Below are 21,534 nucleotides of genomic sequence, written 5' to 3'. Positions count from 1 at the left end.
GTCCTTGTCTAACCTGGTCACTGAGGAAACGGATTTGTCTCCTCTCTTCCTCTCCTATCTCTTTCTCTCTCTCCTTTTCGCATGCTCCAACTAACCATTTCTCCTTTCAACTCGTCTTCTTCCACTTCGTCGACTATATCATTCGAACAATAGGACCAACAAAACAAAAAACGGTAACGATGAGCTGAGAAAATCAAACTGACCGGACGACTGTCCCTTATCATCGAAAAAAAAAATAACATTTATAATAAATTTACATAGGATATCGGACCTAGGTAGGTTTCTTTATCGGTTGAATTTCAAAAGAACACGCGGTGAAAGAAGAAGAAGAAGAAGAAGAAGAAGAAAGACATTCGTCATGCACTAATTACCCCGGTCACCCGTAACAATCACGCACCTTTGCGACAAACCTCGTCCTCCTACTCTTACTCCTTTTCCTATTTCGTTATTTCTTTTCAAATAATAATTGTCCAAATTAAATGGCCAAAAAAAATTTCTTTTTATCTTTTCACCCCAAATGAAATAATAATCTAACTTTCGCTCGTTTGTGAGCATAGAAAACTGGGTCTCCGGGAGATTGAAATTTCTTCTTTTATTTCCTAGTGTTGTTTTTTTTTTTCTTTTTTTTTCGTATATATATTATTCAAAAATCAGTATAACAATGGTAAAGAAATTAACTGGATAGTTCGAAGTTTCGGAGTCATAAGTTTGTGTAACGAGAGTAATATAGTTGAAAAGATAACCGTAGATTTAGGACACGACAGGAGAACTGGAGATAGACAAAGAAGGTTGATGGCGATTTTCATGGTCGGTAAATTACCAATTTGACCTCCTTCGATGTACGCACTATCGTCGGATCATCGTTCACATTTATGTCGTAAGTCTTCCATTGGGAGGAAAAGAAGCTAACGTCCGAAGATTGTCAAGAAAAATCGGCCGTTTGACGATTTTTGCGCTTTCTCGGCCCAGAAACCTCAAGCTAACTTTTTCCTTTTTTTTTTTGTTTCTTTTATAAACTCGTATCTTTCTTTTAGCTATACACATATTATCTGCAACGATTCTAACTTTAACTGTCTTTCTATCATCGGCGTCGAGTGAAACGCGAACGAAACTATTTCTTCTTATTATTTTTATTCCTTGTATCTTTTTGTAACGATAGAACACAAATTACCATGATTTTCATGAAGATAATTTTGGATCTTCCCTATTGATATTTCATATACACCAACACATTATAATCGATATATAATTGAAGAAAATATTTCAAATGATTATCAAGTAAAACCCTTAGAGTTCGACGATTCTATATATTTGTAATCCAATTTTTCTTGCTTCCGATTCCGATCGAACGTCGTGCGGTTGGTTGGCCTACTCGAAACCGGAATTGGGTTGATCGAAGCCGCTAAAACAACGACGACAACGACAACGACAACGACGACGACGATGATGATGACGATAACGCCAAGGAAGGAAACGAAAAAAGGAAAATAAGAAAATAAAATAGAAAGAAGAAGAAAAATATATTATATACGAGCTGCCTTCTTCTTGATGGTGTACAGCAGCTTAATGCTACTTTCGTTGTCGGCTATGTTCATACGAGAGGAGAAGCTACCGTATCAGATATATTAAACTAAACGTACACGTATATTAAATAGTTTTATGTAGGTGTATTTGTATATGGTGAAAGAAAATGGTAAGAGAGGGATATTATGATGATCCAAGCTAACCTGCTTCTCCTTAAAACTTCACGCATCGACAACGAGTTTCCAAGGAAAGTACTCTTCACAATAATTGTATGGTTTTATCGTCGTGCTACGATCCACGCATCACCGAGTTACATACAATTTTCACATGCACATGCATATGCATATATGTACACTTAAGCTAAACCTTGCACGTCCCACGAAAAATAAAAAAAACAAAAGCCACGTTTAACCGGATTCGAAATGGTCTAATTGTCGTTCTTACCAACAACTTATTAGAATTTCAAATAATATTGTATGATGACGATGATGATATGAAAATAATATCGAGATGCAAGATCAATTATCGATTATGGGAGAATTTTTTCGATGGATTATTAAATAAAATGAACGATTTTAATACTCAATATATATAAATAAACTTGAGATTCTTCTATATCGTTAAAACGTATTTTTTTTATTATCTCTTCTTTCGAATGCACACGCAAAAGGGAAAATTCATTTGAAGGAAGATACGAGAAAGAACGGAAGAGATCGAAAGACTTTCTAAGTTGCGTTTTATCGACAACGAGCGGCGAGAGTCTGACCTTATTTTATACCGAGGTCATTCGAATAGAGAGATACATCTCCACCCGATTGTATTCACTAACAACGATAAAATCGTTAGTAAAAAACATTAAGGAGACCAACAACGTCACCGTTGATTTCTTATCGTACGATCGGGATGATCGAGCAAACGATGATCATTAAATCGATAGAAAATAAATCTTTAATGATCTTTGACGATGATCTATTCTTCTTTCCCTAGGATATAATATTTTTATTTTTTTTCTTTAAAACTCTGAGAAAGTGATAGAAATCGATTGAGATTATTTTCTTTAGATATAATACATTTGACACACTATTATGCACTCTGCACCACGATGCAAACCTTTCCAACGTTAGTAACACCTGCTACCTGAACTAAACACCATCGTGCCGTACTTTTATTCTTTGTCGTTGACAATTGGAGTAAGAACGAATGATTAACAGACGAGAGATATTTTTTTTTTTTTTTAGAAAACACGATCCAACTTTACGACGACTGCGTTAAAGGCGAGAAACATTCAAGACGCGGTTTAGTCGACTCCTGTCAAGTAAACAGAACAATTCCTTTATTTTGCGATAATTTTTGATATCAATTTTTGTTTGCAAGCATTAAAGAATACAAACGACATGGTGTTTCGTATTAAATGTATCATTCTTATCTTTTATATTTCAATCGTAAGCAATATTCTGACCGAAAATACTACCGAATTATCCGAACAAACTAATTCGAAATTATTCGACGAATCTATCGAAGATTTGACGACGGAAACAACGTTATTTATTGCTACGGAAACTGATGAAAATGTTGTATCAACTATTCGTATTATCGATGCTGATGATCAAAATAATACAGACAACGAGTTCAAACCGAGCGTTCATCTTGGAGAAATCGTGGAAGAACCTAGGATGAAAAACAATCCATTCAACAACGTGCACCATGTCAGATTCGAAAACAATCTCAACGTTGGTTTCCAACGAGATCATTTACAAAACGTTAAACAAAACATTTTCTACGACGTTAAGGAACGCGATAACGATGATCATCGTGTGAAGTTCGATGAAGATAAGCAAAATATAAATCTAAGGAAATATCAGCAATTTTTACCAAATCACGAGACGATTGAACCTTTACAAGTGACCGTGACGCAAAGTTCAAGGTCGCATTTGGAGAATTTCGGTGAACAGAAAGTGATAAGCGATCATACCTTTTTACAGAATCTTGAGAAACCGGTATACGTCGAGGAACACACTTCGATGTTATTCGAAAAACCAATGAGATTTCCGAACGAATTCGATGAACATTTACCGATTGCTAATACGAATTTGGATGATCAGAATACGTTTTATTTCGTACCTGAGTATCATTTTGTGCCAAACTATCAAAATAATTATTACAACCTCGAACAACAACAACAACAACAACAAGAACAAACATATGGTAACGTTCAAAAACCAAATAATAATAATAATAATAATAACAATAATAATATGATGGTTTATCTAACTCAACAACACGAATATACTACGCTTCGCAAACCAGCACATTATTATTACCACCAGCCTGTAGGCTATCACGAAATGGACTTTTTAGGTGAACCAAAACCAACCGTACTTTATCCAAAAGAACATAGGTGAGAAAAGAGAAAATGGAATAATTTTGCGCGATATCAAAATCCAACGATTATTATCAATACTTAAAAATATTTTTAGAATTTCACCGTGGAAAAAGATTATTCATTTGATCGGTGCTTTTTTACCTTTCGGTTTGTTATTGGCCGCACTTGCACCTAACGTGATCAAAATTCAAAATACCACGTGAGTAAAAGTATAGGAAACATGATTTCATAATATTACACGATTTCACGTATTTTAATGCAAGGCCGAATTCTTCTAGAGAGCCGAATATCGTCCTTTCAAAGCTTAGGGTCGTTGACCTGCCGATCGAACATAAGCAAGCGAGAATTCTCGATGAACAACGAGGAAATGTTTGCGAAGAAAAATCGATATGCGAATTGATATTGGCAGGTGGTAAACCACGAACTAATATTGTGCAAAATGTTCTTTGGAATTTTGCTATCAGGTATATACCAAAATATTTCTAACGTTTTAAATTATTATTTATCTGCGTTAATATATTGTCAAATAAATACTCTGTTATTAGATACGAATATTATTAAATTATATAACGATTTATCGATATTTATAAAAAAATATTAGAGTGTGTTGCATCGGGGTATATAATTTATTGATTATTTTATTATCAAAAATATTATATCAAATATATAAACACATCGAACGAAAATAATGTCAATACTTTACAGATCCAGCAACGAAATGGCAAAAAAGGTTGGACTGCAAGAAATATTTGAGGCAGTGAAAAAGAAAAATTGTGCGACAATCAGCTGCTAAATCGCAAACGAAATAAGGAAGCAAGTATTATGGGGCGAGTCAACCTATTGTTTTTTATTTTTCCTTTCTCTCTCTCTCTCTCTAATCAGTGAAGTCAGAATAAGCATTGTCTTTTCAAGGGTTCGCGTAAGATAATTAGTCTTGTTTTCGTCCTGACTGTGAAAGTGTGTCCTTCCAAGAGAAAAGAGAGTAAACGACAACAAAAATAAGTGGAAAAAGGATGAGAGAAGTGTGTAGGATCGTTTGAAGAAACATCAGTATTATTATCATCATCAACATCTCGTTTGAGAATTCGTCTCGTGTATGCACTCGTCTCGTCCTCGCAAGTGAAAGTAGTCACTGAGTAAGTATAAGTGGGTCAACGCTAGTCCATTCTGGACCATCATCATCGTTCTCACTCGTGAAACTCGCAATCATTTCTTTTCCCCTTATATATACATACATGTAATTCATACGTGTACGTATATACCTGTACATATACAAATAATACATTCGTTCGATTTCCAGTAATAATTATATTACTATTTATGTGGTTACACACACACACACTTATACAGAAATATAATATATAAGTAAAGAATATTTATCTGAAGAGATAAAAAAAGTTACAAATCGAATAATATATTTTTTATACAGTCACGAAGATAATAATAATAATAATAATGATAATAATAGTAATAAATGTGTTGACTTATTGAACGACTAACCAACGGTTTTGTTATGATTTATGTTCGACATCTTTATAATAGAAAAAGAATAATCTAGAAAATCATAGATTAGGATGAACGATGAAACTTTCAAACAAATATTATTATTAGAGAATCTAGAAGAAATAGAAGAAGATAACCGGATGGTATTCGCTTATTTTGGGGTCGCAAAGTTGGATTTTCACTCGAGGAATGTTTCATGAAAGCCAATGGTGGAAGGATAACATAACGCGTTTTGAAAGATCGTTAGACCCCCCCTCCTCTCATAGGATTGATTTACTTTCTTATTATTTTATTCTTACATTTTATTATTTCTCTCGTAAATAGAAAAACACAAATCATTTCAATGGTTATCCTCGATATCCTCCTGTTTCGATTAACTAGGAACTAATCGACTGGATGTTGTTGTTGGGCGTTCAACGAAAGTGAGCCACTTTTTATACGGGTTCTACTTTTGAATTGAACAACTAGCCATACCGATTGCTGCTCCTTCGAGCGGATCAACGAGATCGCTCGTTAAAACTTACAATTAAGTTTTATCGATTTATATTATTATTTTTGCAACAGATGTTACCAACGTTATTTCATATTTATCCGATTAATCGTCGTATTATATTATCTTTAATAATAAAATCAACTTATGTGCGATTATTATTTCCAATTAATATCATCAGAAACGTTGAAAAAAACAAAAGGTAAAACTTTGAACACTGCTATTAAGATCAGTGTATTTTAAAATATTTTTCATTAATATTTTTTAATAAATTCTATATACTTATATAATAAAGTATTATTATTAAGTAATATTGTACAATGTGAATTGTCAGTATTTGTATTATTTTAAATAATTACTATCAAATACAAAAGGGTATAAGAATTTTGTTAACTTGGCAACACCCTTTAACCGAGGAAATATTTTCGCAACTTTGAATACATGATGGGATCGTAATCCATACTTTGAGAAATCCTAAGTACTGCAATATTATTAATTAAAATATTAGTATAGTGTGGTATTCAACCCTACTTTTATTTGAATAAAAATGACAACAAATAATTATTTATATTAAATAATATACATTGGCATATATGCATTGAAACTAACAAATAGAAATGAAATAGAATAAAGATGTCACAGAAATTGAACGAGTTTTCTTAGGAGAAATCGGAGTTATTATGAGTAATTAAATGGTTGAAAGTGTGTAAAGAAAGACGAACAGAAGTTGCATATAAGTAAACGAAGAAACGTTCGAAAGTCAAACGTACTTTGTAATAGTATTCTGTATGAACTTTCACGTTTATGCCAAACGATGTTACGACCGACCCTGTTGTTACTTTGATGACATTGTACAACGACTATGATGACGACGACGTCACGAAAGTCTCGATCGTGCCTTCGATCGTTTATAACGTGATTTGTTTATTAACGAGAATAAATTTTGAAAACTAAGACCGAGTATTTAACAGAAAGCTACACGCACGAATCATTTTTATCCAAGTTTTTTTTTCTCGTAATGATCTTCGAATTTTAATGAAACCGCAATAAAAAAAAAAGAAGAAAGAAGAAGAAGGAGAAGACTTTTTTTTTTCAATTATCCTTTGACACGAATATTCACATTTTAGTGCGGGGAAACAAAAACAACAAAAAATAAATATAAAATAAGAAAGAAATTTTATTCGATTAATTTATGGCACATATTATGAAGTATGCGCATTTTAATTGGGAAAAGGAAAAAATGAAGAAGAAATTCTTTTTTCTTTTTTTTTTTTTCTCGATTAACTTTTGACACGAAGATGCTACGTAACGTTGATGTGTGGGCATCGACAAGTTATGTCAAGGAAAGCGAGTTTGTTAAAAGATACTCGAACGATATTGGAAAACTTATCTGCGAGGTCATACGAGCTGACAATGAGTCGTGCGTGCTAATAATCGTTAAATTTTCGCATCATCAACCAACCTTGACAAAGGAACGAATAAAATATTTTTTCTTTTTTAACGTGTAACCACTTTTGGAAGATTGTCACACCCCCATCCCCCATTGGAACATATCACAATGTTAATTGTTGTAAATTATTCAACAAATTAAATAATTATTTGAAAGTGTGTTATGTGTGTGTGTGTGTCCTGTGTACAAATATACTTTTTTAATAATTTTAGTTTATACCAATAAAATAATCAACGTAAAAATCCTCGAACTGATTGAGCTTTACATAAATTCGACAAAATATATTCTATTGAAATCCTATAATAAATATATCTTAAAATTAAAATTCATTGATTTCTCTCTTAGATCCTGATTGATATTATAAAATGAAGTTAAAGGAACCATCGAGATTTAAGATTAGATGCGGTCCATTAGAGTTTTAACAGACTTTCGACAAATTTACATTGATTTTAATGATCGTTATATCGAAAGTCGGTCGTTGACTTTGGCATCGTATACATATATATATATAAAAGAGAAATTCTTTGATCTCACGTATGAGATCTATGTATTGGTTTCTTTTTTTTTTCGTTTATATCATTTTCCTTATTTTTATTTTATTGTCTTTTTTTTTTTTTTTTTATGACAGATAAAAAAGAAGAAAATTTATTTTTCAAACGATTATTAAAGTATACACAATTGAAGAAGAAATCATCAGATTAAGAGTAGAAATAAAAAGAAAGATTAGAAAGATTAGAAAGATTAGAAAGATTAATCATGAGTGTTTGGTGATCGTGACTAACAATAAGTCTTCAAAGGAACACGTGACTCTCTCTCTTTCTCTCTTTCTTTCTTTGATGTTCGTGAGTGTTGCCATGGGCCACACTTACCTACTGATCTATATTACATCGTTGCATTTCCGGTGTTCGCGATATCTCACTCGAGAAATCGAAAGGCCCATACTTTGCTTCCCGGAAAAATTCATAGAGCCACTTTCCTCTTCGTATCTCGTGTGTTCTCCTCGCCACCACCTTTATTCAACCAACCTCATCTTCTTTCCTTCGCCCACCTCTTTACACGACTTTCGAAAAGTGAAAGTCGACCTGACTTTTTTTTTTCCTTTTTTTTTTCCTCTTTCTCTCTCTCTCTCTCTTTCTCTCTCCTTTTCCTCTCTTTCTCTCGAGTCCTTATCTCGAATAGAAGTCGAATTTGAAGTGGTTTCTCTCTCCTCTCTTAAAAGTTAAGTGTATGTTTCGACAAACTGTTCTTATTTACAAAAAATATTAACGAATAACAGAAGACGTCTTTTGTGTAGGTGTCTAATATTACAAAAGAAAAATAATGTGTCTGAAAAAAGAACAAAAAAAAAACTATTATTTAAATGAAAGTATTCCCGTCTAATAATTAGACGTAAGAATAAAATGAACAAAAGTGTATGGTCGGTTAGTTGTCATCGAATAATATCACCTATCCGTCATACGTTTTCCGGTGTCCTTGGAAAGTGAAAGTAATATACGTTTCATTTCTTCCTCTGAATTGAATTCTTTTCATTCGCGATAAATGCAAATTAGGATAGGCGGGAATAGGATTCCATAGATGACTTTGGAATTGTGTCAGTTTATGGAACTGGAAAAGATACACGAGAAATCTTCTCTGGTAAGAGGTCGAGGGACACGTGGAGAAGGTTACACAGGTGTGCATCGTTCACGTCGTTTGTGCTGGACGATGGACTTTCACTGGCGGGTCTCTGAACTCGAGACTTCAATTGCCCCCACCTTCTTTTTCTCTTTCTTTATTTATTTCTTTATTTCTTTCTTTATTTCTTTCTTTCTTTATCTTTCTTTTGACTTGCCTACCAGAATCGAACGTCGGCTTCCGGCTCGTACGTTCATGAACTTGAAAAAACATTAGCTCGGATCTACCTGCTCAAGTTTCACGTACCGGTTTTAACATTAATCTTTGAACTTTCAATCGTTTTCTACCTAACTAAATGATTCGACAAACTTTGTTTTATGATCTTCGTTTAAATATATTTCAAACTCATTTAATTTGATTCGCTAACGAACTATTCTCATTCGTCGAGTTATAAGTATCGATCTATCGCAATACGGTGATTGAAATGCTTGAAGAAAAGAGAACGGTGACATGAATGCTTCGCATTATATTTATCGATACGTAGGTATGTACTTTATTCAAGGTAAAATACAAAAAATAAATAGTCACGATTCGAAGAAGAGTTAACCACTATTTCTACCCTTAAGAAATTACAATTAAATTGGGATACTAATATTACTTATTTTTTCAATCATTCGATTCACACGTATAAATGACACTTACGATATTTACGTATTATATCTACCATGATCGTTGAGTTAGAAAATGAATACTACGAGATGTTCAAAGAAACGCATTGTGTTCGCCGATTCGTGAATAATCTTAATCGTATGACCTGTAATTAAATTCACTAGGATGATTTTAAAACGCGTTCTTAATACAAATGTCTAAACGAATTAAGATCCCTGTTTAATGTGTATGTGGTAATCGATAAATAAATAAATCCAGATTATTTCTAACACGAACTGAAACTTTTATAATGATATACAAATAACTGTTCATTTCAATGGCATAAGAAAGATGTAACCAAGAATCATAATGGATCTTTATTCGCGTTTTATCTCTGATGTAACACGAAGGAAAAATTAATGGAGTGTTGAAGTTTTTAATGATACACGCATTGACGTACAACAACGGAGTCTTATGTATCTATTTCTTTCTCGATTCAACATTTCAACGGCAAAACTCATAAAAATTTTTTTGTTTATTTATATACGTAACCCAGACGAGCTGATAATATTTTTAAAATACGAACAAAGTTCAAGGACTGTTCGTGGAACAAAAGATACCATTGTATGAGATATCGCTATTGCATTTAATCGTGGTCGGTAATTTCACAAATTAAAATGATCATTTTAAAATTTAAATAATTATCAAAATATTAATAGATGAAACATTTGACAGTGCGATATTTTTTCTCGATATAACTATTATTAACTTATTATTAAATAATACCGAAAAAAAAAGAGAAATTATATTTACAAAAATTCAAATTAATTAGAAACAGAGTAGTGCATCAAAGTTGCATATTATTTCAAAGTATTGTATTTTAAATATTGACGTTGCAATTCTCGTTTAATTCCTTTCCTTTTCTACCCCGTATTTATTTATTATAGATATTTATTAATAAATTAATATATATATATAGTTGGTTGAATAATAATAAAATTAAATATTTACAATAATTTAATATGTATAATAAATAAATATTAATTTATTTATATTTATTTAAATATAAATAATATTTAAATATAAAATTAAATATAAATTTATAATAAATAAATATTAAATTATTAATTAAAATATTCACGGAAATATTAATCCCGATAAACGAACTATAGATCCTATTTCGCATTTCCTTTGCAATTTCCGTTTGGTATCTTTTCTACCCCTTTGTAATCGTCTCGCGTGCATTATATTATGATATTAAAAAATAACAAAAAAAAAAAAAAAAAAAATGTCTAGACAGACGAGACGGTAGCGTATATATTCATTCGTTAGTTTGTGTCGTCGTTGTATATTCCACGGTATTAACGACGGAAAAAGGCGAAGGCGAAGGCGAAGGCAAACGGAGGAAGTAGGTCGGAGAGAATTCTCACTCCTCGATGGAGACACGAGGAGCCACCGGCTGACTGCCATCGTCAGTCTTGCCAAGATATCTCGGGAGTCAACAGGTGCGTCTTAGGGAGCCCCGATACGCTCCTACCTCTTCTTTAACTTCTGTTATTTTTTTTCTCCGTTTTTTTTCCCCCGTTTTTTCTTTTTTTTTTTTTTCCTTTTCGGTCTCCACTCGCATCATTTTCTTCCCACTTTTTATATTCGCATTTGTTTTTTTTTTTTACTCTTTTTGTCTTTCCTCCCCCCCCCTCTCTTTATTCCTCTTACAACGCATCAAACGAGCCCGCAAAATTTTTGACCCGACGATAAAAACGCCGATGGTCGCTTAAAAAAAAAAATATAACTTCGAAAGGAAAAAATTAAAAAGAATCATAATTTTTTTCGTAATCTCTTCTTATTTCGTTTTTTAAGTCGACGCGGTTTTTCATTTTGGTAATTGCGAGAACGGGGGTGAGGGACGATAAGGATTGGAGACGAAAGAAAAAAATCTAATTCGCGCGAGAACCGTTCAACGAGGATCCTTCCGTAAGCGGCAACAGCAAGATGTCCAAAGTGAGTTACTCGTCATTTTAATTTCCTTTTTTTTGTTATCATTGATATTTCATTTACATTAGCACGCGTTCGTCGATTACGCCATATAAAATTTTCTACGTTTAAAACATTGCACGAGGATAAAACGAGCATTCTTCTTCGAGATAACGGGGTATTCGATAAAACTTGGAATGGAAGATGAAGATGAAGAAGAAGAAGAAGAAGAAGAAGAAGAGGAAGAGAAGAAGAAAAAAAATATATATATCAAGGAACTAGATCGGCTTAATTGTTCTACAATTAATGTCTGACCGTGGATTTTCTGGAGCGGAAACCCCGTGCGACATGGATTGGGGCCATGCCATAAGAAATTACATAGTCTTGTAACAAAGTTTTCTCGTTATTAATGAACAATGATTTTCATTGATGATCGTTCATTAATTCGAGCGGACGTAGAATCAAACACAGACTTTGATTTTAACCATTTAAGAAGAGTAGTAGTTCGCGTAAAAGCAGTTGGCAATAGAATTGGATCTCGAAAAAGGAGACAAGTGAAATTGAGACTCGATCGAAAGTTTCGAGGATAAGGAGAAAGAGAGTAGAATAATAATAATAAAAAAAAAAAAGAAAAAGAAAGAAAGAAAGAAAGAAAAGAGAAGAGAACCAAAAAAAAAAAAAAAGAAAAGTTTCTTTCTTTTTACCGGAGAGACCTTACCGGTGCTAAAGAACGCAACGCACGTGCGAAACGCGTCCAGCGAAAGCACATCGGTTGTTCCATTTCACTCGAGTTTAAACGTTGGTCCATGACGTTATCATTCACTTTTTATATTTTTCTTTTCTTTTCTTTTCTTTTCTTTTCTTTTCTTTTTTTTGTATCATTTAACTCCATAAACGCCTTTCGTTTTCTTCTTTTATTTTTTTTATTTTCTCCTCCCATAAATATATTTTCCTACGTATAAAAGAAAAATGTTATATATACAAGTAATTGGATTATTAAAAAAGGAACGTTGAGAAATATCGAACAACAATCCGGATGCATGATTCGTCTATCCGTACGTGTAACTATATATGTGTATGTGTGTGTGTATGTGTGTTCGTATGTGTGCATATATACACACGTATTTGTGTACTTAAAATCACGGAGAATAATTTAAAGGAGGTGAAAGTCTCGTGAATAGCACGGTGAATGAGATCCCAAGTTTAAAACATGAAAACGTGACCAATTGGAAATTAGTTGCATGAATATATTTTTCCTTATTGGCAGGAGTTTAGAAATCTTTGGTGCATCTTTCACATAATTTATACGCTTGAATGTGTATACATATATATATATGATATATCATAAATGAAATTTTCTTATAGCAAACTCATGTTAATCTATAAATCGTCTAATTTACTGTTTCTCGTTTTTTACTTACAAAAATGGATATGATATCTCCGAGAGAAAAATATTTCTACGGTTGTGGTGCGTTGATTACACTTTTCGCAATTTCGTTATTGCGAGTATATCTCTCTCTCTGTTCGAGAATACGATTCAATATTTCACGTTCGCGTGTTCGTGCTTCTAATCATTTCTCTCTCTTTTCTAATTCCCCGCGAACTTGATTACAGTTATGAGAATTATGAATTAGAACATTTTTTGTACTCTTCTAAATATTAAATCGTGCCAAAAACAATTAGACGCGAATCCCGAGTAACCTGCATAATAATAAAATTTATACCTTCAATTCAATCAATAAATTATTATTGCAAATAATTTTAGATCAGACGGTCTTCTTTAACATACCCTACACGTGTTCCGAAAAATTAGAAAAAGAAAAATTTGTGTTGTCCAAACGAAAAGGGAACAAAAAATATGTTAATCCTAGATTACACTAGTATACATATATTAAACTATACAAGTGTTTCACATTCGTTGAAAACAACAGGATCATTCGTTTTCTCTGATATCGATGGTTGCATAACGTCCTTCTATTGGTATTATATCGATCCTATTTTTTCCAGCTGGCTCGTTAAACCCAATGAATATAAATACAATGGTTACCTAAAACACTTTATATAATATCAAGGATGGAAATGTAATTTTCTTTTAAAAAATATGACTACCACAACGAACGTATGAATATAACTGAAAATATTTATTTACTCATATGGGGGAGAATCGTGAATAAAAAAGGATGATAGAAAAAAAGTACAGGGAGAAACGTGCATAATCGATCTGCACGATCGTACTAAGGCCAACTTTCGAAATCTGTTAAAAATCATTTCACGTGCTAGACGATTCACGAAACGTCCCACGGTGCTAACTAAATGCAACGGTTTGAACGTGATTAGATATTACCGAGAAAATCTAACAACAGACTTGCTTACGTATTTTCGTACGTGTGTGTGTGTGTGTGTGTGTATGGGTGGGTGTAAGAGAGTATATATAAAAATAGAAACATAGTCAGTATTACTAAACAAGTTGATTTTCACCGATGCATTGCGATGCAACACGCGTAAGACAAACGAAAGATAGCATAGAAATTAGATAATTATAATCAAGAATCTAATGAATTGTCTAATAATAAGACTTTTTGTTACAAATGTATATCTACTTTTGGATTTTTGTTTCTATTTGTTTTCAGGTATCATTTATTCTAGTCTTAGGAACCTTGGTTATCGGCAGTCTAGCGATAGATCTACCAAAGCCTGGTTACGCTAGGACAGTTTTGAAAGTATCGAGAAGTCTTCCGGGTGAAACAGAGGAGTTAAAAATTCGAACAAGCGAAGGTAATTTGGCAACATTGATCGTAAAACGACGAGAAAAGTCAACGTCTTCTGTCGATGATGGCGATGGAATTGGATCGACGAGTATCGATGCTAGCAAAAAGATTGATAACGTTAGCAGAGACGATATTTCGTCGTTGATCAATGGAAAAAACGAATCTGATAGCGAACAATCAGATCAGAAAAGGAAGGAAGATGTGAGGAAATTGGAAGAAGCACAAGTAGAGGAAATTCGTGCGAAATTTGTCAAACCCGATGAAATTGGGGAAGGAGGGGTCACTGAGAAATCATACGAGTTGGATAAAATTGAAAGAAAAAGTACGACGATACGATCAATTGGCGAAAGGAATATTGATTACGGTAATTGGACACCGTTAGGTGAAGATGGCAAAGCTTTGAAATTCCGAGAAACCACCACCGAAGAATACCACAGTTGGAAGCCTTTACCGGCTGCTGATTCAAAGTTGCCTGTTGAACAAGGAAGATCGAATTTCGTTCGTTTTGGTGATTCAACTTATGCGAACAACGGATTGATCTTTATAAGAAATTTTCAAGATCGAGCACAGAGAAATCTTCATTTTGAAGACGACAAAAGTAATCAGGCCACCCAATATTCTTATCTACCTCATCAACCACGTCAATCAACCAGGACTAACATAGGTGCCAATTTATCGAAAAACAGGGATGCCAAGAACGTTCCACCCGAAGTGATCATCAGATCGGAAATCAATGTTAAGTCTCATCCGAAGAGATCACCGATGTCATTGGACAGCGACGGTACTCCTATAATTCATGGCAAACGTGTTCCCGATGAACCCATGGATAAAATTCAAACATGGCGTAATGCCAGAATCATTAACAACAAACTTATAACAGAGAGTACGAGTTCTAATCCCGAGGAATCTTCTTCTTCTTCTTCTTCTTCATCTTCGAATTACTATTCTCAGGATAATGCGGCAGAAAGACAGAGATTCGAAAGATTCTTCAAGGATATCAATCGCAGGTAAAATATCTTCATAATATTATATCATGGTAAAATTAATAATTACACGATATAGAATTATATTCGTTAATATTATTATTTACAGATACGGTAGAAATTACGAGGACAATGGTAGAAACGTATTTTTCGAGTGGGATCCAAAAAATTATAAGAACGAAGCTCTGAACGCTGAAGTTTACGAAACGAGAAACGACAACTATCGTGCTAACGTACAAAAACGAATGTTGCATCCCGACAGTATCGCCAATTACCCGGTATCGCAACTCTACACACCGGAAAGTCAAAAGATTTCGACAGTACCTGTGAAACCTGGAGTGAGAGCACCTGTTTTACAGTACGCTCATCCCGAGTTGGGTGTTCAACCGGCTAAAATCGTGAAGAATGAAAAAAGACGACCGGAGAGTCATATGGACAATTATCAACACTCCAACGGACAGTATCCATTTATGGAACAACGTCAAAAAAAGAAATATGTACTGAACGATAAAAACATAGTTGACACTTACACAACCAAAAATTATTACCCTAATCAACATTTCTATGGACTGAAAAGACCGAACGACGCACCGTTTTGGGTAAAGATCTCCGAGAATCTGAAGAATCAATTTTCCAGTGGCGTAGAAAAAGTCTCACAGTTTACCAAGCCAGTGTTCGATCCATTGGTCGAGGCTACTCATAAAATATCACAAAATTTAGGCTTGTCTAAAGGTAAAGAAGCGCAGGATAAAATTGGTACCGTAGCTTCTGGCACGAGTATTCTCATACCTGCACTCGGTCTGGTAGCATCGGGTGCTGCTCTTGGAATTGGTGCTGTTGCTGTAGGAAGATACCTTGACGTGGACGTTCTCAAAAGATCCAACGAAGATGCCACTGATCTGGAACATAAAAGAGCATTGGAAATAAACCCGTCGTTCCTAGAAGTACTCGAGAAACAGGACAAAGAAAACATCGAGTTCCAATTGCCACGGGAATCAAGGGACAGTGGGGTCTTTTTGATACTGGAACGGGAAAAACAAACCCCGGAGACTGTTGACAAAATTCAACGCAACAGAAGGAGTCTTGATTATTTGGATATCTTTAACACCGAGGCTGATGTTAAGAGTCTTGAAAAGAGCAAAAGATTACAAAGGAAAGGTGCAGATTCGATCACTGAAATAGTAGAAATAGATCTTCCCAAAGGAAAGGGTAACATCGATGTAACGGAGTTTTTAATTCCCAATAAAAATAACGAGGAAAAGAAGGAAAATAAAAAGGATGGAACAATTTTGGTGATAGGAGATGGCGGTTCGATTTCGCAAGAAATAGTGAAAAAAGATTTGGGCACTGATTTATCCGATAAAGATTCATTGACTAACGTTGAGAGGATAATCGAAGATGCGATTGAGAGATCTAAAGAAGTATCTACGGATGACAAACGGGAAAATAGAAGAAGGAAAAGAAGTACGGAGAGTGATCAGGAATTAGACGACATCTTGCAGAATTTAGAAAATGCAGAAGTTGCTGAGATCGCACACATCGATGGGGACTGGACCAATACACCATGTGCCAAGAGGATATTCTGTGATACCATGATTCAAAAGGATCCCGACGCTGCTATCTTTATGGAAAAGAAAATGGCTAAACTGTTGGGTCTGTAAGTATCGAACTATGCGTACACTAATTTATTTATGTTTTATCGCGATGCTAATTCGTTTGTACCTTATGTGGGATAAAAATTCGTTCTTCTTAGCAACTGGTTGTTCTCATCTCATTATTAACTCTCTGGCTAACCAGTAACGAGAAAGCTGCTATTTATCCACTTTCTTACCGTCAATAATTACAACAAAATTTGTCATTATAAATAAATAACTTGGATCTTCATAGTTTTGCGTAGCATTACGACAATCGTAATCGATGTTAGTTGGTTTCAACAATAAAAGTCCAGTTTCATTAAATCAAAACGTGATATCCATATGCAATTGAGTCACGCGAATGCGTCAAAAAAATGAATAGGAATATCGAGAAGTCAAGTGCTGATTCCGAGGATAGTAGTCATGTCGAGAAACGGATAACTTTCTTCCAGCTTTCGCCGACAATGTCCTACTGACTGATACGACTTTTACCTCTTAGCACAATTTCACTATACTTCGGACCCCAGCCGGTATGGCACTGAACACGTGGCGTGATACAGACAAATCTACAAAATAGAAAAGATCTATTCCAGATGTTTCATTCCCATAGCGAGTAATCTAGGATACCAATTAACATTACCTGCATACCGTGTTCAATGGTATTAAAAGATCAAATCATTCCTCGCGTTTTTAATTGAAAGTAATATTATTATGATTATTAAATTCATAACTGAGAGATATGGCTAACACTTTCCTATTTCCTGGATTCTCATAATAAAAATATAAAAAAAAAAATAAGAACCTGTGTACATAATTCAATTACCGGGCTTACCATATAAACGTGCTAATGAAAGTACATTATATCACTGTTTGATTACTTTCCGTTCGTTTGGTAACAGTTAATATATGTCGATTTCGTAAAAGGTATTTAATAGTTCTTTCGTCGATCGATAAATTTTCTTCCTATACTTATATTTAAAAAAAAGAAAAAGAAGAAAAATAATCTTTCATCATTTCGTAATACGATGAATCAATCTTACAGAATTCAACCTGGTGCAGCTATGCAAGTATCCAGTCATTTCGAAGAAGTAATGGACGCCATCAGGAGGCACGATTGTTCGAGTTTTCTTTGTCCACAAGCTAGACCCGGAAATGTTTTCTTCTGATCATCACCTTCGTCGTTATCATCGTCATCATCGTTAACGCAAACATCAGTATAATTTTCTTGTTATATTTTCTTTTTTTTTTAGTCACATCGAAGAAGATCTCGAAAGATCTAATTTTTTGTACATAATTGCCATCATCGAGGCGAAATTTTATTTAATGAATATATGCACGTTTAATTATAATTTAATTTTAGAAAGTTTTTCAAGGCAAGGCAAAGCAAATAATCAATCTAATATCGTGAGTTCGACGAAAGAACGAGTGAGTTAATTTTATTAACCCACGAATGGCTGCTTTCTGCGAACGCACGACTGCACGAACGCGATCCCTTTTGATCTTCTTGTTTGATTTTACTCGAGATCAGAAGAGATGGATAGCGTTAAAAGTGTCCAATTTAAATCATAACCTGTCCTGCAAAGAAAGCTATCGTTTGCTTTGCATGTAATTACGTTTACGTTTAAGTTACATATGTAATATCATATTTATTCTATACCGTGTAATTTTCTCAAAATAACACGGCTCGTATTATATGCAAACGCCAATGAATAAATAATATTTTTTACGTAAAACAAACGCATAAATTATTAACGATAAGATTATTATTAACAAATCAAATGTCGTTCCTAAATCCTCCCACATCCTGGTTAAAACAAAAATATCAATGAAATTGAATAATTCACAAGAAATATGATCAAATATCTATTTGTCGAGATTTCTTACTCAAATTCGACAAAAAATCTTTTGCACGAGACTTTCCCAAAGCATTGCGATATACTCACGAACCCGTTACTGGAACGTTGTCGAGCGGGTAGTGAAAATGTATAAATTAATGTAATTAACACCGAACAACTGAGAAATACCTTATATAAAGTCACGTTACCCGAGATATGTTTGAACACCTCGGGGAATATGGTAGAATGTGAAAAAAAGATAACGATCGATATATTATTTCCTTCGAGGTAGCTAACATAAGTAAAAATGCATTTAGAAGGGGAGGATAAAGTTAAACGGTACGGTCCTGGCTGTATACATTTTTAAGTAGATGGTAACGGTGTTGGTGGTGGTGGTGGTTGTTGTTGTTCATTTTACTTCGACGAGAATGATGAGCATGCGTACTCTATACAGAAGAAGAAAAATAAAATTATAGTCATTGTATGCGCAGTTATTGTATCGTCGCGTTACACGTTCGTTTCAAGTGTTCGTATAGTGATATGGAATTTACCAAAGGTACGAGATTGATTGTGATTAAAAAAAAAAAAAAAAAAAAAAAAAGAACAAGACATCTTAAAACGAAGCACACATTTTTAATCGTACTTCAACGCGTGTTTTCAACCATTCCTCAACAGATTTGAATTACGCAATCGGCTGGAACCGATTAAATCTTCAATTCCTCGGTGTATGGCCGGATTCGGATGGATTGGAAAAAAACTTGGGCTTTACTAAATATCGTTGGATCGTTCACGCATTTTTCATGCTGGGATTTATAATCTTACCGCAATCAGCGTATTTGATAATAATCTGGGGTGATCTCGATTTAATGACGGAGGATTTAGCAACTGCAAACGTTCCTGTCACTATAGCTTGCGTCAAACTCTTCATCATTAATTATCACTCGAAAAGTAAGAATTCAGTGAAACGCGGTGAACACAACGTTTATCGAATCATCATGTGATCATCATTTATTTAATATACATTTGATGATGATAATAATCTATTCGCTTATTTTTCCTAGCACTAAATCCACTTCTAAGTGCTTTCTTTGACGATTGGAATAGATCAAAAAGTCATGAGGAAAGATCAATTATGCTGAGCAATGCTAGAAAGGCGAGAACTATATCGATGTTGTGTACAGTGATGATACAGATTATGACAACGATATACATACTTCTTCGAATCACTATGATTTTGCAAATGCAAAGGGATCAAATGGAACCGGATCGAACTCTCATTTGTCCCGCTTATTTTCCTTACGATGTTAGGAGGACTTCGGTGTTCTATTTAACGTGTCTTGGACAAATATTAGCTGCTTACAGTGCTACAGTTTCTTATACAGGCGTCGATAGTTTCATCTCAATGTTAGTTCTTCACGTTTGCGCACAAATTTCCAATCTAAGGTTAACCCTTCGATCTTTGGCTGATGGAAGAACCTTGAAAGATAAGGAGACCGATAATTTCATGAAAAAATTGACGTTAATCGTTAAAAGACACGAACATCTCAATTGGTTGGTTTATCATGTCACATTTTTCATTGAAATTATATTTCACTTATGCATTCTCGAGTTTGATGATCATCGATGTATTTTAAAGGTTCGCACAAACGATCGAAAATTCATTCAACACTTTGATGCTCGTACAAATCCTTACTTGCACCATGCAAGTGTGTTTTCAAAGTTATCAAGTCAAGGCAGTAAGTTAGAGATCTGAAAAGGAAAAAAAAAAGAAAAAATAGTTGGGCATTTCATTTCAATGTTATACCTTCATTTTGTTTATTTTTTTTTTTTTTTTAGATATTAGGACAAAATAATGGCGAGTTTCCTACAGTTCAATTAAGTTTCTTAGTATTATTTGTTGCCGTTACTTTAATACATCTATACATTTATTGTTACGTGGGTGAAATGCTTATTGTTCAGGTAAAGGAAAATAACATTTAAATGTCAGTACGATATTTAACCTACTTGTGTGATTAATCAGAGCTCCGGTATGAGCGAATCGGTATACGAATCTAAATGGTGCAACTTGTCTCCGAAGGAAGCAAGGAATCTTCTTTTCGTGATGCACCGATCAGCTATCCCACTTCGTTTGACCGCTGGAAAATTTAGCACGTTCTCCATGAAAACGTTTAGCGAGGTAAAAACAATCAAGAGAAATAAATTATTAATTCGATTCTAATTCTAATTATCTAAATTATTTCTAATATTTTCTATTTTATTTTCGTAGATCGTAAGAACTTCGATGGGATATCTATCGGTTTTACTGACAGTATCGGAACACAGAAATTAATTTTGTAAAAATGAAAACGCCATTCTAACGGGCCGATAAAATAATAATCATTCCAATATTTTGAAAATTACGAATTAAGATTGGTTAAATGGATATGATATAATTCAAATATTCGTGTAATAAAAAGAATACCGCAACTTCCTCTTGCCATTTGCTGAGTCTGAATTCGTCACGCACCAACGTTCGATTGAATATGACCACGAGAACGATGACCGAGTATTATTTCGTTTCGTTAACAAATTCACAAGAACCTGCACCCGTTCCCACGAGAAAAAGTATCCTCTTCTTCGGGTTTTTAAAATTATATAATGTAATAATACGGAGGGAGAAATGTTAGTCTACTAAATTGTACGTAAGCGAAAAATGAAAAAAAATTAAAACACTACCAATCCACGAAAC

At 33.9% G+C, this 21,534-nt stretch overlaps 2 protein-coding genes and 1 long non-coding RNA gene across 3 annotated transcripts; 2 read left to right on the top strand and 1 right to left on the bottom strand.

The window, feature by feature from the left end:
• Positions 1–74: 74 nt before the first annotated feature.
• Positions 75–16,202, bottom strand: LOC122524716. Its single transcript, XR_006305607.1, has 2 exons — positions 16,127–16,202; positions 75–133 (listed from the first exon to the last, which is right to left on the bottom strand). It is a non-coding gene; the product is annotated as an uncharacterized LOC122524716 (long non-coding RNA).
• Positions 11,109–18,704, top strand: LOC122524711. Its single transcript, XM_043647116.1, has 4 exons — positions 11,109–11,613; positions 14,217–15,361; positions 15,447–16,994; positions 18,014–18,704. Exons 1-4 carry the CDS (start codon positions 11,605–11,607, stop codon positions 18,135–18,137), a joined length of 2,826 nt encoding a protein of 941 aa, XP_043503051.1. The 5' UTR covers positions 11,109–11,604; the 3' UTR covers positions 18,138–18,704.
• A 642-nt stretch (positions 18,705–19,346) lies between these two features.
• LOC122524983 (odorant receptor 13a-like) lies at positions 19,347–21,135 on the top strand. The gene is made up of 7 exons (XM_043647513.1): positions 19,347–19,362; positions 19,482–19,754; positions 19,868–20,357; positions 20,443–20,542; positions 20,643–20,765; positions 20,827–20,982; positions 21,073–21,135. Exons 1-7 carry the CDS (start codon positions 19,347–19,349, stop codon positions 21,133–21,135), a joined length of 1,221 nt encoding a protein of 406 aa, XP_043503448.1.
• Positions 21,136–21,534: the final 399 nt, after the last annotated feature.

Source organism: Polistes fuscatus, unplaced genomic scaffold (assembly GCF_010416935.1).
Source record: "Polistes fuscatus isolate 324 unplaced genomic scaffold, CU_Pfus_HIC Scaffold8, whole genome shotgun sequence".
Lineage (NCBI taxonomy): Eukaryota > Metazoa > Arthropoda > Insecta > Hymenoptera > Vespidae > Polistes > Polistes fuscatus.
Note: the sequence above shows the minus strand (reverse complement) of the source record. Positions and strands in the feature narration are given on the sequence as shown.

Bases quoted from the DNA above. Each gene is read 5' to 3' on its own strand.
- LOC122524711 (XM_043647116.1), top strand. The intron at 15,362-15,446 runs GTAAAATATCTT...TATTATTTACAG, and splicing joins TTCAAGGATATCAATCGCAG to ATACGGTAGAAATTACGAGG. The intron at 16,995-18,013 runs GTAAGTATCGAA...TCAATCTTACAG, and splicing joins ATGGCTAAACTGTTGGGTCT to AATTCAACCTGGTGCAGCTA.
- LOC122524983 (XM_043647513.1), top strand. The intron at 20,358-20,442 runs GTTGGTTTATCA...TGTATTTTAAAG, and splicing joins AGACACGAACATCTCAATTG to GTTCGCACAAACGATCGAAA. The intron at 20,983-21,072 runs GTAAAAACAATC...TTATTTTCGTAG, and splicing joins CCATGAAAACGTTTAGCGAG to ATCGTAAGAACTTCGATGGG.